We start from the raw sequence: 17,057 nt of genomic DNA, 5'->3' as shown, positions 1-17,057 counted from the left end.
TAGATTGGGGAGTATGGCACACATGCTCAGATTGAGCTGGTGGAATGTTGGGGGGATCAAATCAATGGGAATGCGGAGAGATTTGAACCGTGCATGTTTTATACCCCGATCTGTTCACAGGATATGACACAATATGACAACAGTGACATCCTCTGCATTTACCGTCCTTAGCAGGAACCAGACAACACGTCTCCTGCAGTGATGATGGACTTGGTCCACAGCTCAGGCGTGAGCGCCACCTACTACCTGCAGACCCACTACAGACACAGCCAGCACTACTTCCTGTTGGTCTCCATGGTGATGGACCTGCGGAACACATTCTTTGTGCTCTTTCCTGTCTGGTTCCACCTACGGCAGCCTCTAGCGGTCAAACTAGTCTGGGTGGCAGTAGTGGGAGACTGGCTCAACCTCATACTCAAATGGTGAGTGGGTTGATGATGATATTGATGATGATTGTGATGATGATGATGATGATGATGATGATGATGATGATGACGATGATGTTAATGATGATCATGATGGTGGTGATGAGGATGGTGATGATGATGATGAGGAGGATGGTGATGATGATAATGATCTATCCCTCTATTCTGCTTAGGCTTCTGTTTGGGGAACGTCCTTATTGGTGGGTACAGGAGACAGGTTACTATGGCAACTCCTCCCAGCCAATGATAGAGCAGTTCCCCATGACTTGTGAGACTGGCCCAGGTTAGCTATCTGCTGCTCTTCCTCTCTCCCCCGTATGTCTCTCTCTCTCCCTGTGTGTCTCTCTCTCACTGTATATATATCTGTCTCCCTCTCCCTGTGTGTATCTCTCTTCCTGTATGTCTCTCTCTCACTGTATATATATCTGTCTCCCTCTCCCTGTGTGTATCTCTCTTCCTGTATGTCTCTCCCACTGTATGTCTCTCTGTCTCCCTCTATTTCCATGTATGTCTCCCTCTATCTTCATGTATGTCTCTCTACCTGCATGTCTCTCTCTGTCTCCCTCTATCTTCATGTATATCTCTCTCTGTGTCTCCCTCTATCTTCATGTACGTCTCTCTCTCCCTGTATGTCTCTCTCTGTCTCCATATATCTTCATGTATGTCTCTCTCTGTCTCCCTCTATCTTCATGTATATCTCTATCTGTCTCCCTCTATCTTCATGTTTGTCTCTCTCTCTCCCTGTATGTCTCTCTCTCCATTTTCCATCTACCTCTCATTATCATTATCTTCCTCTTATGTTTATTTCTCTTCTCCTGCAGTCTTTTCTCTTCCTGAACCAAACTGTTATTTATGTTCATATAAATCACTATATGAATGTTAATATCATATAAATCACTATATATGAATGTAAATATAATATAAATCACTATATGAATGTAAATATCATATAAATCACTATATGAATGTAAATATCATATAAATCACTATATGAATGCAAATATCATATAAATCACTAAATGAATGTAAACATCATATACATCACTATATAAGGAACTGCAGTTTCCTGAAAAGTATCCCAGAGGTAATTTCTATCCCTGACAGGAAGTCCATCAGGACATGCCATGGGATCTGCAGGGGTGTACTACGCCATGATGTCATCAATCCTCGCCACAGTGCTGAAAGAACAAGGGAGTCACATTAAAAAATGGTGAGAGTAACTTCAGTGTTGGCCATTAATCTACTTCATCTATTATGAGCAATAATGTTCAAATATGACTTAAATTGTTATATTAGGCTAATGTGTGTGTGTGTGTGTGTGTGTGTGTGTGTGATGCAATGGTAAATGGACTGCATTTATATCTTTTATCCAAAGTGCTTCACAACTTATGTCTCACAACCACCCATTCACTCACACATTCACTCACCCATTCACTCAGACATTCACTCACACAATCACTTAGACATTCACTCACACATTCACACACACGCAAGGTGCCAATCTGCTCAACGGGAGCAGTTAGGTTGTTAAGTGTCTTGGCAGTGTCTCAAGGACACTTCGACATGCTGTTGAGAGGAGCCGGAATTTAACCGGGAACCTTCAATCTACCTCCTGAGCCACTGTCACCCCTATGTGTGCTGTGTTATTGTGGTGGTGGTGATGATGATGATGATGATTATGATAATGATTGTGATAATGATTGTGATGGTGATGATGATGATGATAATGATTGTGATGGTGATGGTGATGATGATGATGATAATGATTGTGATGATGATGATGATGATGATAATGATTGTGATGGTGATGCTGATGATGAGGCTTATTGTGGAAAACGTTTTGAAGTGTGTGTGTGACTGACTCACTATGGACAGTGTTCTGTGTTTTGTGATATGTGCATTATGAGTGTATGTGTTTGTTTGTATTTACTGCACTGACTCTCATTTGTGTGTGTGTGTCTGTCTGTCAGGTGTGTGCGTGGCTCGTTGTGGACAGTGTTTTGGTGTGTACAGGTATGTGTGTGTCTCTCCAGAGTGTTCATAGCTGCTCACTTTCCTCACCAGGTCATCGCTGGGGTCATCATAGGTCAGTAGACACACACACACACACACACACACACACACACACACACACACATACACACACTAGTATCGATTGAGTTTCTTCTCATCCTCTGTATACACACAATATGTCTTCATTCCTCTTCTCATCCTCTCCGTTCGTCTCTACTCAGGTATCCTCGTAGCAGAGATCTTCAACCGTATCCAGTGGATCTATGAGGCCAGCCTGCGACGCTACCTCCACGCCTCCCTGCTTCTCCTTACCCTGGCCCTCCTCCTCTACGTCCTCCTGCTGACCTGCTTCGGGGTGGACCTCCTCTGGACCCTGGAGAAAGCCCGGCGCTGGTGCCACCGACCGGAATGGGTCAACATGGACACCAGTCCCTTAGCCAGCCTGTTCCGAAACAGTGGAACTCTGTTCGGTTTAGGCTTGGGGCTGCACTCTCCCCTTTACGCAGAGACGAAGAGAATAGTCACCAGTGATCATCGTGGGAGTGGCTGTAGTGCTGCCACCTACAGGTTTGGCTGTATAAGTGTGACGCTGGCGCTGTTACATCTACTGGACTCCTTGGGGCCTCCTGCCTACACAGGGGTTCTGTTCTACCTGTTGTCCTTCTGTAAGAGTGCTATGGTGCCTCTGACCACCGTGGCTATTGTCCCTTACTGTGTGGCTGGAGCTCTGGGCTACAGGAAGAAGAAACAGCTATGAGGAAGACTGCAGTGGTTCTCAACCTTTATCCATGTGGAGGACCACCGCATTGATTCAGGCCATCTGATCTTCGTGGTTAGATATGATTATGTCCAGAATTCCATAAAGGAGATGACAGTAGAGGAAGTGAAATCTATGATCAGAATAGTCACATGTATATTATCTCATTGTGTTGCTAACTACTAGTGAAGGAAATAATGAAATTAAACTATTCTCCATGTTTCTGAGAACCCTAAAGGATCTCTGGGTTTCCCCGGATCCCACGTCGAGAACCACAGAGAGAGAGAGCAATGGACATACTGTCTACTATATATATATATAGGTTTCTCTCCTCCACACTGCCTGTGGTGCATTTTTTCTATTTTTCTATTGCTAGGTTTTAGTGAGTTTTTCCTTACCTTCGCGTGGGGTATGTCTGGGAGTGTTTGCATTCATTCATTTATTTTGCATTTATTTAAAATTTGTTGGACCTTATGTTGTTCTTGTTTTGTTCTTGACTTATTGTTATGTTTCTTCTTGACTTGTTTAAAGAAGACGTGTCCGGCCCATGGGGACATTAACGTGTGTTGTCGGGCCTTACAAATAAATTTGACTTGATTTGATATACCATGTATACAATTATTATTATTATTATTATTATTATTATTATTATTATTATTATTATTATTATTATTATTATTATTATTATTATTATTATTATTATTATTATTATTATTATTATTATTATTATTATTATTATTATTATTATTATTATTCATAGGATATACTACTGCCATTATTACTATTTCTATAATTATATATGTTTTTCTGCCTGTACCTCCCTCCCCCCCATGCTGCTATGACACCTGAATTTCCCCAAGGGGATTAATAAAGGAAAACTTGACTTGACTTGATTTTCATCACAATAGCAATGAAAATGTTTCGCCTTTTAAACACATTTTTGGTTCATGACTAAAAAAGATGGAGGGAACAAAAATTTACGAAATATTATTATTATGCAAGATGTTAAGCAATGTGGTGGTGCTATTTCTGGAAGTGGGGGAGCCTGACTACAATTATAGACTGTAAACAGTGCTTACATAGGGTTTATCAGATGATAATGTGAAGTGGGGGAGCACCATGCATAAGATAAGATAAGATATTCCTTTATTGATCCCCTTGGGGAAATTCAGGCATCATAGCAGCATGGGGGAAGGGGGGGGGGGTACAGGTAGTAAAAACAACACAAGCTGTGTAAACAAATAGGTCAATATAATTTACTATCTAATAACTGGCAGCAGTCGCTACCCCCTGTTGTGGAGCCTGGAGGCCGCTAGTCGCAACCCCCCATCGCCATGCATACCCAACCCCCTATCTCCATGCATAATCAACCCCCTATCTTATCAGACACCTTTTGGGGCCACTTCAGCTGAGGACCAGGGGATAGGACTGTAGTATAGTCTGTCAGGACATAGTTTGTCGTTGTTTTCTTTGACTCTTGACGACACCGATATTCCAACAGGAAAACACACTAACTGTAAGTAATATTATCATGTCTCCCTCTATCTTCATGTATGTCTCTCTCTCCCTGTATGTCTCTCTCTCTCTCCATTTTCCATCTACCTCTCATTATCATTATCTTCCTCTTATGTTTATTTCTCTTCTCCTGCAGTCTTTTCTCTTCCTGAACCAAACTGTTATTTCTGTTAATATAAATCACTATATGAATGTTAATATTATATAAATCACTATATGAATGTAAATATCATATAAATCACTATATGAATGCAAATATCATATAAATCACTAAATGAATGTAAATGTCATATAAATCACTATATGAATGCAAATATCATATAAATCACTAAATGAATGTAAACATCATATACATCACTATATAAATATTAATATAATATAAATCAGTATATATTAATGTAAATATCATATAAATCATCTGCATTACTTAATCATCTATACCAGAGCATGTCATCTGAGTCTATTCTCTACACTGAAGTACAGTTTTGAGTAAAACATCAAACATTTGTTTTTTCTTTCAAAAAATTATATCTTGCAGCATATTTTAAGTTTTTCGTTCTTATATTAAAATATATTTAGTATAACACCATGCTCATCATCATCATCACCATCACCATCCTCCTCATCACCATCATCATCACCATCCTCCTGATCATCACCACCACCATCATCATCATCATCACCATCACCATCATCATCACCATCCTCCTCCTGCTCCTCCTCCTCATCATCATCCTCCTCCTCCTCCTCCTCCTCCTCCTCCTCCTCATCCTCATCACCATCACCATCCTCCTCATCATCACCACCATCATCACCATCCTCCTCATCATCATCACCATCCTCCTCATCATCATCATCATCATCACCATCATCATCACCATCCTCCTCATCACCATCCTCATCATCATCACCATCATCATCACCATCATCCTCCTCCTCATCACCACCATCATGATCATCATTAACATCATCGTCCTTCTCCTCCTCCTCATTATCATCATCACCACAACCATCATCATCATCATCATCATCATCATCATCATCATCATCATCATCACCACCATCATGATCATCATTAACGTCATCGTCCTTCTCCTCCTCCTCATTATCATCATCACCACAACCATCATCATTATCATCATCATCATCATCACCACCATCATGATCATCATTAACATCATCGTCCTTCTCCTCATCATCATCATCATGATGCACTCTCCCCTTTACGCAGAGACGAATAGAATAGTCACCAGTGATCATCGTGGGAGTGGCTGTAGTGCTGCCACCTACAGGTTTGGCTGTATAAGTGTGACGCTGGCGCTGTTACATCTACTGGACTCCTTGGGGCCTCCTGCCTACACAGGGGTTCTGTTCTACTTGTTGTCCTTCTGTAAGAGTGCTATGGTGCCTCTGACCACCGTGGCTATTGTCCTTACTGTGTGGCTGGAGCTCTGGGCTACAGGAAGAAGAAACAGCTATGAGGAAGAGCAGTGGTTCTCAACCTTTATCCATGAGAAGGACCACCGCATTGATTCAGGCCATCTGATCTTCGTGGTTAGATATGATTATGTCCAGAATTCCATAACAAGGAGATGACGGTAGAGGAAGTGAAATCTATGATCAGAATAGTCACATGTATATCAGCGTTTCCGTTAGAACATATTCGTGCCGGTCTGAGTGTCCTGCAAGATTTCTATCCCCGGACATATTCCTGAAATTCCGGTCAGAGTTTTAAACAGCAGTCTGTTATAATCACATTTTTATGAGCTAACGAATTCCGTTATATTGGACATTTGTATTAATTACATCAAGCGAAGAATGAGAAATTGATTTGCAGAATCAAATTACTATCTCTCGCCTCCCAAGTTAGTGCGATACGCTGATTCAGCATCAAGCTCCCGCCACGCAGGCTCGCACTGCAGCAGCTGTCACACGCACCCCCAAATGAATCTCGAGTCGACATCGCTTCACCTCGTTGTATCAGACACGTCACGCATATCATAATGTTCAACTTCACACACAGCAAACTGTAGTTGATCATCACATTGCCTCGTTTGCATGCAGAGAGCGAGAGGACGAGCCACATGCTCGTAATGCGTTTGTTGATTTCATTATAGCCTACATTTAGTTATAATCAATTATATGCATTACTATGTGACACGGCAGTCAACCAACAGTTGCATTATGATTAAAAAATGTCAACACTTACTCACCCTGTCTCGTTCTGCCTATCCGTTTTGTACCTGCGACTAGATCCCCATTGCATTGGAACAGGTGGACTTCTGCGAGGCTCGCAACGGTAGCAGCAGACTGGGGATGCTCTTTGTGGTTCAATCAATAAAGTGTACTTTGTGTACGTTCAATCAATGTTATCTCTCGTACATCATAGACGCTAGACTACTAGACTATAATGTCGTACCTCAGCCAGGAGAATTTAACTTTCCACTCGGGCCGCCGCCTGAACGCTCGACATTTGTTTATTTTCCGCGGGAGCATCGGCGGTCTCTGTGACTTCAGAAGACTCGTCTTCGTTGTCAATGTCATTATTATTAGACCTGCTTGTGCTTGGTTTCATGAAATATTTGTTAAGTTTAGCTTGTTTGGCCATCTCTCTCTCTCGCTCGTATAGCTGTTTGTCGTTATTATGGTGGCCAGACAGGCTCAAAAAAAGAAAAAAAAAGATTCACATCCGAGCGGCGCCATCCGCGCTTTATTAGAGCGAAGCACCATGAAACAAATGTAATGATTGTTACGTTCATCGCATAGGCTATTTAATTTTAGCCTATTTTAATACAATTCAAATAATAAAATTGTGCTTAGAGGAATTATTTCCACCGGACATTATGACCGGAGATATTTAAATATTCAGACTTCAACATATTTTGCCAGTCAAATACCGGTAATTACCGGCTAACGGAAACGCTGATGTATATTATCTCATTGTGCTGCTAACTACCAGTGAAGGAAATAATGAAATTAAACTATTCTCCATGTTTCTGAGAACCCTAAAGGATCTCTGGGTTTCCCCGGATCCCACGTCGAGAACCACAGAGAGAGAGAGCAATGGACATACTGTCTACTATATATACCATGTATATTATTATTATTATTATTATTATTATTATTATTATTATTATTATTATTATTATTATTATTATTATTATTATTATTATTATTATTATTATTATTATTATTATTATTATTATTATTATTATTATTATTATTATTATTATTATTATTATTATTATTATTATTCATAGGATATACTACTGTCATTATTACCCTTTCTATAGTTACATATTTTTTTCTGCCTGTAACTCCCCCCTAGTTGGGTGGAATGATGCTTTAAAGTATTTGGGTTGAATTGACCCTTAAAAACTATTTGGATTGAAGTACTATTTGGGGCGGAATGACACTTTAGTTGGGTCTCAACGCTAAGGAGATAGAGCAGTCGTCTGGTATTCGGAAGGTTCCTGGTTAGATTCCCACTCCTCCGAGGCAGCGTATGGAAGTGTTCTTGAGCAAGACACATAACCCCTAATTGCTCCCGATGAGCACGTAGGCTCATTGCATGGGTGCATCCACCGTCAGTGTGTGAATGGGTGAATGTGAGGGACAACATATTTTTTTACCCTATACTGGCCGCCAGATTTCCGCATAGTGCAATGGGTGCCATTTTAACATTCAGGATGTCGTCCATCTCGCTGATATACGCCATAATATAAACCCCATACATAGACAATTGCCGGAAAGCCCTATAGTGCCTTAGGAGACGTTTTTGACACCACAGACAATATTTTTGTTTAATCCTCTCTTTCTCAAATTTTTCTCTCTTTTTCTCCCCATCCCAATTTAGTCGTTATGCCAATTCCCCCCCTCCCCTACCTGGTCGTTGTGCGCATGTTCCCCCTACTGGTCGGTACAAGGGAACCCTAAAGTCTACCACATGCTTCCTCCGACACATGCAGAGACAGCCAGCGGCTCTCTTTTCACCTTGAACCCCCTTAAAAACAAGATGGTTTCATCTCAAGGGGTTATTTCCAATAAAGACATTTCAAACCTGGCAGCGAGGACTCTCATTGGTGAAGTGTAACGCGTGGGAGGTCACGCTGCCTTCAGTCCTGCCTCCGCTGAGCAAGCGCCCAGACCTGACCTGTAGGCGTCGCTGTTCACAAGGCCAGATTACCACGACTTGCCCTCCCCCTAACCCAGCCAAACGAGTTAGTATGACGATCGGCCCAAGCCGCAGGCAATGCTGACTCCGGGAGTCGAGACCGCAGCCTCTTGCATTGGTGACGAGCGCAATCTCCGCTACGCCACCCGACCCAGTGTGCGAACCATAGCATGGTCTTTGGTTGAGCCAGGGGGGGGGGGGGGGGGGGCTTCCACGGTCTGGGCTTCCACGGCACGGTCACCGGGCGTTGTAATACTAATAATAGTCCCCACCGGAGCAGCACCAAGCAGGTGTAATTGTAACAGCGTCGCCTGTATGATCCCGCGGCCCGCCTCCTGCTGCTCTGTCAGCTTCACTGTCTTCGTGAAACCAAAATTGGTTAGGCTTACTTGTTTTCGTTTAGACATTATGCATTCCTGAGTGACCTTATTTATTGGCTGTCAAAACGATCACTGTGTCAACAAGTCACAGCCACAGGTTACAAAGTGGGTCAAGTTTGATTTGTACCGTGCGTGCGTGCAGGCTGCAGCGCCGCCGCGCTCCGAATGGTAATTGCAAGAATAGCATGCATGTTGCCATATTACGTGTGAATTAGTGCGCAAATCATTAATCATACATCCAAAATAGCATACGTTTATTATTATACACGGTGATGATACAGAAAAATTAGAAATGCATGGCAAAAGTAGCATTTATTTTCAGTAATTTAGAGACCCCCAGGGGAGCTGATGTCTGATCTAGGCCGGGGAGCTATAGCGGACCGAGCTCCCCCCGTGGATCGCACCCTGTCCGACCGCCCGACACCACAGACAATATTGATGTAATTAAGAGATTTGCTGGGATAAATGTTTTAATTTCACTTTAAATGTTTTTCAGTTTTAATATAAGAAGACATAAATTATCAAGCTAAACTAGTCAAGTGGTCAAGAACTGGTCTTTCAAAACATTCTCACAATCCAAAAAGGTATATGTGATCGAATCCTGACAGCTACAGTACCATTTCTTTCATGACCTTTCTTAGCATTTCCTGGCAGACAAGATGAGAGTTAACCTACAAATAGGAGAACGTTTTGATGCCACAATATTAATGTAACTAAGAAATATTATTATTAAATGTTTTAATTTCAGTTTCAATGTGTTTTTATATTAAATATAAGAAAATACAAGTTACCCAGAACAGCTAGTCAAGTGGTCAAGAACAGGTCTTTCAAAGCTTCCTCACAATCCAAAAGATATGTTTGAATTGATTGATTGATTGATTGAAAATTGTATTAACAGATTGCAGAATGTGTACAATACAGTACAGCTCAATACACACACAATTGTTAAGGGGATGCAGACCAGAGAAAGACTTTCGTCTTGTTTACATCAGGGTCCCCCATTTTCAATTAATCATAAATGACATACACAACATACAGATAGACAGTACTGTAGGCATTTATGACATACCAGATCTACAAATATACAGTACATTTTTCACTTACATTTAGTCATTTAGCTGACGCTTTTATCCAAAGCGACTTACAAGTTCTGTACGACAAGCCATCAGGAAGGGCACAACTCTATCAGCTGAGCAACAATGTTCATCAAAGTGTTGAGTGCTACAGTGTAGGTTAGTTTATTAGGACAAGTGCATGACAGTACGGTTAGTTAGGGTTAGATATTTTTTTATTTTATTATACAGTACTGTTATGAGTACAAAAATAGTCTAAAAAGAGAGTATATAATTTGAGGGGGAAGAAACGGTACATTGGAGGAGGTTGGGTGGGGATCCTGCCAGCTACCATGACTTTTCTTAGCATTTCCAGGCAGATAACAAGATGACAATTAACCTACAGATAGGAGACAGTTTTGACACCATGGTATTGGTGAGAGATTTGCTAGGATACATCGTAATTTCGGTTTCAATGTATTTCAGTTTTAAATAAGAAAACATCCGTATATGAGCAAGCTAATCTAGTCAAGTGGTAAAGAACCAGCCAGTTATTTCTATGTCCTCTTGGATAATATTATAATTTAGAAGCAGTATGTCAGATATAATCTAATATGACCAGAATGCGCTCTTTCACGCAGCATGGAGGCTGCAAACAAATTATGGGAATATTTTCCCGACACGCGGTGTCGTTGTGGGCGTGTTCTCTTTTCCCGACACGTGGTGTCGTTGTGGGCGTGTTCTCTTTTCCCGCACGTGGTGTCGTTGTGGGCGTGTTCTCTTTTCCCGACACGTGGTGTCGTTGTGGGCGTGTTCAGCGCGCTGATGTAAACAGAACTATACGTCCATCTCTCATCCCCACGGAGGATAACTGACAGTTACAGTAGACCGGATCGGCGAAATTAATCCCAAGACCTCGCGTAAAAGGCGCATTTCCCCATCTTCCATAATATGTTTTAACGCACAGAAGAGCCAAGCCATGGACTTCTATATCAACCTGAAGGTGAATTTCCGGGGAAATGCGAAGAATTTTCTCCTGTCGGGCTCCGAGACGAAAAGCTGGGAGTCGATGGAGGCCATGGTAAGAGAAGGATAAACGACGGCTAACCGGGGCCGTTCGAAAATAGCACCGACATCACCTCAGCACGTTACCTTTACACGCATCCTTTTCAGTTTATTATCAATTCCGTATTTGTATCTCTGATTTGTGATAGCTACTCATCTTGTCCATTGTATATCGTTGATCAACACTGACCACAATGACCGCTCCAGTCCACACACTGCCATATAATTTCAACGATTTTGACTTGTCACTATAACACCAGTACAGCACATCATCAATGAAGTCAGACCAGATCCAGATGCTCTGTGTATCGTTACGGGCTGCTGCATCAGCAGTTTGATTATGTGACATTACGTATTTATTTCCCCCAATGCTGAGTTGATTAGCTACATCTATACTATAGGATGTACTAAATACCTGTATGTCCCTAGTATGCCATACATGTCATGTATGTTGTGTATGTCATAAATGTCACTATGAATTGAAAATGGGGGACCCTGATGTAAACAAGACAAAAGTCTTTCGCTGGTCTGCATCCCCTTAACAATTGTGTGTATTGAGCCGTACTGTATTGTACCCATTCTGCAATCTGTTAATAACGTTTTCATTCATTCATTCATACTGACTATGATGCCTTTTGTAGGGGTTTCAATTAACTCCTACAGGTTTGCAATGCATTCTTGCGATGGTGGTGATGTTTTTGTCAGGCGACCTGAGCAGGATAAGTAGGACCTCGTACCGTAGTTCCACTCGTGTTCCACTGCAGTTTGGCACGGCGGAAGGTTGAATATGAAATAGAAAGGATTCTTCCTACTGGTGTGTAAATAGTATCTCCTTCAGTATACACCCAAGATGGCTGCCATAGATGTTTGATAGTGATGTCATTGAAATTAGCATTGTCTCTGTGGACAATTCATGACACAAGAAAGCTGGAATGGCCAAATTAACTGCCACTTTAGATCATTTACCTAGACAGCGATGGTAAGAATTGCGAGAGGTAGCCAATCACAAGGAGGGGGACGAGAATGGGTAACACCCTCCCACAACAACAACAACAGTTGAGATGCTCTTGAACAAGGCATCTAACCCACAACACAGTAGACCATGGTGTTGTACCAGGCTGCTCTCGGGGTGAGCGTGTGGAACTGTGAGTGTGAAACAGGGAGGGGGTATAATTCACTGGACAAGTAGCCGGCAGGTTGAGAAGACCATGGGACCAACACTGGGACTTCTATGTGGACCCAGCAGGGACACTGGTGGTGCTGTTGAATTCTGGTCCGACAGCCCACCAGTTCAATACACATGTAAACACTATCCCACTCCAAACTTTCTATTTCATAGGGTAGGCTAAACCTTTAACAAGCATGTTCACAGCTGATCTGTTGTTCAGAGTGAAACTGCTCTCGAGGATAATTGCGAGGAGGCATGTTAGAATGTAAACTGACCAGTTTTCACAAGCACTAGAGGTCTGACCCCAAGGTTTTATTGAATATAAATGTAGCTGTTACTCTGTCCGACGTTAATGGAGGTGGTTTAGAATTCAGTGGAGGTGCTGTGCCTCCTCTTATTATGCTCTATATGGAAACTCTGCAAGTTCTGTGATTTTCTTGGGGTGTTTACACGCGCCATAGAAGTAGAGCTTATCTATTGTTTCCGTCTCTGTGGTGCTATTCAGAGAGAGAGACTGACATGAGTCATCCAGGATAATTTTCATGTCACATTCTTGTCTGCTGCACTTTACAATGAGCTGTGACATAATAGGCCTATGTTATCTATGGTTAACCAAGGGCGTAGGAATGGGGTTGTAAACAAACACAAACATACAGTACATGAAAAGTGAGTATTCTGTATTCTACCTACCCCACCCACTCTTGTTTGTCTCCAGAGCTGAGCATGGTGCTACTTCTCAGACTGTTCCTACTCTCGTCACGACTAGATATCCTAGTCTTTGTCCAAAAAGCATTTTTATAAAAAAGCATATATATATTTTTAATGTATATAAAAGAGTGTTTGAATGTCTGAATACTTTTTAATTTGATCTCAGACAAAATATCAAAGTTAAATCACAACAGTGTATGTTTCATGAATCATATACATTGTAACATTGTGTCATCATGGTCCAGGTATTGTGATAATAACATTGTAACATTGTGTCATCGTGGTCCAGGTATTGTGATAATAACATTGTAACATTGTGTCATCGTGGTCCAGGTATTGTTATAATAACATTGTAACATTGTGTCATCGTCGTGGTCCAGGTATTGTGATAATAACATTGTAACATTGTGTCATCGTGGTCCAGGTATTGTTATAATAACATTGTAACATTGTGTCATCATGGTCCAGGTATTGTTATAATAACATTGCAACATTGTGTCATCATGGTCCAGGTATTGTTATAATAACATTGTAACATTGTGTCATCATGGTCCAGGTATTGTGATAATAACATTGTAACATTGTGTCATCATGGTCCAGGTATTGTGATAATAACATTGCAACATTGTGTCATCATGGTCCAGGTATTGTTATAATAACATTGCAACATTGTGTCATCATGGTCCAGGTATTGTTATAATAACATTGTAACATTGTGTCATCGTGGTCCAGGTATTGTGATAATAACATTGTAACATTGTGTCATCGTGGTCCAGGTATTGTGATAATAACATTGTGACATTGTGTCATCGTGGTCCAGGTATTGTGATAATAACATTGTGACATTGTGTCATCATGGTCCAGGTATTGTGATAATAACATTGTGACATTGTGTCATCATGGTCCAGGTATTGTGATAATAACATTGTAACATTGTGTCATCATGGTCCAGGTATTGTGATAATGACATTGTAACATTGTGTCATCGTGGTCCAGGTATTGTTATAATAACATTGTAACATTGTGTCATCATGGTCCAGGTATTGTCATAATAACATTGTAACATTGTGTCATCATGGTCCAGGTATTGTGATTAGGGCAGCAAATTAGACCCAGGCAACTACCGCCCTGTTTCTATTCTTACCTCCATCTCGAAAGTCATGGAGAAAATAGTCTACGAACAGGTCGAAAAGTACCTGGCGGAAAAAAACCTAATCTACGAATTCCAATCTGGCTTCAGAACGTCCCACTCCACTGACACATGCCTCCTCTATTTGAACGACCACATCAAACAAGAGGTGGACGCTGGCAAATACTGCGGCATGGTCATGCTGGACCTACAAAAGGCCTTCGACACTGTCAATCACTCCATTCTAATGGACAAGCTAAAAGCAATTGGTTTTGATAGCCTATCAGTGAGCTGGATGCAATCCTACCTGGAGGGGAGAGAACAGATGGTAGAGGTAAACGGTACTCTATCCCCCCCCCTCACAGTGAGCTGTGGTGTTCCACAAGGAAGCATACTAGGACCGCTACTCTTCCTAATTTATGCAAATGACATGTCGTCAGCCTGTGACTGCAACTTGTTCCTGTTTGCGGACGACTCAGCCCTGCTGGTCTCTGACAAGAACAAATTGCAGGTTGAAAAAACCCTCAGCACGGAACTAGGCAAAATCTGCATATGGCTCGCTGATAACAAACTATCATTACACATGGGCAAAACAGAGTCCATTCTCTTCGGTTCAAATAACAAACTCAGCAAGACCGACGGCTTCTCAGTTACAGTGGGTGACAATATTGTCACAAGGAAAGACGAAATTACCTACCTGGGTTCCATCCTAGAGGCAAATCTTTCCTGTGACAAAATGGCATCCAATGTAATAAAAAAAGTCAACCAACGAACTAGATTCTTGTACCGGATCTCCTCTCTGGTAAACAAGAATACCCTGAAGACTCTGGCAGGAGCACTCATTCAAGGGTACTATGACTATGCGTGCACCTCATGGTACCAAAGCACCTCAAAGGCGCTTAAAACAAAATTACAAACATCACAAAACAAACTGGTCAGACTACTACTTGACTTGAACCCCAGAACCCACCTCACCCCTGCCCACTTTGCCAACCTAGGATGGCTTAGAGTAGACGACAGAGTACAGCAACTTGCAATGGGCCTGGTCTACAAGATACACTATACGACCGGGGTGCCCATGTACATGTCAAAATACTTCCCAAAGGTCAGTGAATACCACAACCACTACACCAGAGGAAGCTCAACAAATCATGTTAAACCCAGATTCGGCTCAAACAAGGGACTAAACACGTTTCGCAATTATGCCACAACAATGTGGAACGCCCTACCCAAAGCTGTAAAGGAATGTGAATCCCTGCCCACATTCAAAACCGCCCTTAAAGAGCACCTACGGGAGGCTGCAATTCGAAACTGGCCACCGTAAATGCCCAAAACCCCCACCACCTCCTAATAGACAGTCTCCTCCCCGCCGTATGTATATTTCCCTCCCACCCACCCACCCCCTCCTAATGTACAGTCCCCTCCCCATCGGCACGGTGGTGTAGTGGTTAACACTGTCGCCTCACAGCAAGAAGGTCCAGGGTTCGAATCCCGCTTGGGGACCAGGTTTCCATGATGCCAGTTACCCAGGTGGGGTATCTCCCAGGCCTTTCTGTGTGGAGTTTGCATGTTCTCCCCGTGCTCGCAAGGGTTTCCCCCCCCGATAAGATAAACCCAATGGAAAAACATGCACAACAACAAGATCGCTAACGCTGTGGCGTCCTTGACGAAGACGGACAGGAGCACTTGGATTGGTCCCCTGGCGCGGCTCACGTGGCGCCTGTCTGCTCCCGGCTGCCCTTGGGGGGGAAGGACGACGGGATGGGTTAATCGCAGATACGCATTGTATGCATGGTTCGCATGTGTGCCAAATGATGACCTCGGAGCAGGTCCTAAATTATTATTATTATTATTATCATATGTATATACTCTGTCAGGATCTAGGGGTAACAGTACTGTATATTTGAATACCGCCTATGTCACAAATGTATCAGTACTAAATACCTATATGTCCCTATGCCATAAATGTCATGTATGTTGTGTATGTCATAAATGTCTATATGAATTGAAAATGGGGGACCCTGATGGAAACAAGACAAACGTCTTTCTCAGGTCTGCATCCCCTTAACAATTGTATGTATTGAGCCGTACTGTATTGTACCCATTCTGCAATCTGTTAAATAAAGTTTTCATTCATTCATTCATTCATTCAGGGATGCCCCGATCACGTTTTTTGCCACAGATACCGATCACCGATCGTCGTGAGCCATATCGGCCGATACCGATCCGATCGTTTTTGATTAAAAATCTTTTTTAAATTATTTTATATAAATATATATATATTTTTTTATAAAATATATATATTATATAATTAGACTTGTACTTGTATTATCTGCGAGACATCGCCACCACGCAACAAGCTCCACTGTCTGTGTGTACTCGAGTAGCCTCCAGCTACGGCCAGGATTCTCCGGAGCTGCAGCTGGACCCTATACTCAAGTAGCCTCGAGCTACGGCCAGGATTCTCCTGCGCTGCAGCTGGACCCTATTGGTATAACGTTACTGTGGTCATATCACATTCAACATGCCCTCAGCTCAAATACGCGTCGAATCAGTGTTATAAGACATTGATATCAGGAGCTATCTGTAGCTACTGCTAGCCGGATATATAACGTTAATATTTAGTATATTTTAGTTCAATGGGACATTTAGTTTTGAACAGTGAACTAAC

General features: G+C 42.0%; 3 protein-coding genes across 3 annotated transcripts in view; all 3 read left to right on the top strand.

Annotated features, from left to right (window-relative positions):
- The window catches only part of LOC311241011 (histone H3.2), a gene marked incomplete at its 3' end in the record, with an annotated part of 340,183 nt that overhangs the window by 133,215 nt on the left and 189,911 nt on the right, over nt 1-17,057 (top strand). The window contains exon 2 of the mRNA XM_084329666.1: nt 2,520-2,573. The remainder of the gene's footprint in view (nt 1-2,519; nt 2,574-17,057) is intronic.
- LOC311241010 (glucose-6-phosphatase catalytic subunit 1-like) lies at nt 205-3,195 on the top strand (the record flags this gene model as incomplete). Its single annotated transcript, XM_084329665.1, has 5 exons — nt 205-422; nt 599-708; nt 1,530-1,635; nt 2,396-2,511; nt 2,660-3,195. 5 exons carry the CDS (start codon nt 205-207, stop codon nt 3,193-3,195), a joined length of 1,086 nt encoding a protein of 361 aa, XP_084185791.1.
- Nucleotides 11,155-17,057, top strand: part of LOC311240909 (next to BRCA1 gene 1 protein-like) — a 66,601-nt gene continuing 60,698 nt past the window's right edge. The window contains 1 exon segment of the mRNA XM_084329521.1: nt 11,155-11,397. Within this exon segment, the coding sequence (XP_084185647.1) occupies nt 11,296-11,397 (102 nt within the window). The 5' untranslated portion in view covers nt 11,155-11,295.

Source organism: Notolepis coatsorum, assembly GCF_963971535.1.
Source record: "Notolepis coatsorum genome assembly, chromosome: 14".
NCBI classification, from domain to species: Eukaryota; Metazoa; Chordata; class Actinopteri; order Aulopiformes; family Paralepididae; genus Notolepis; species Notolepis coatsorum.
This window is presented reverse-complemented; position numbering and strand designations above follow the sequence as displayed.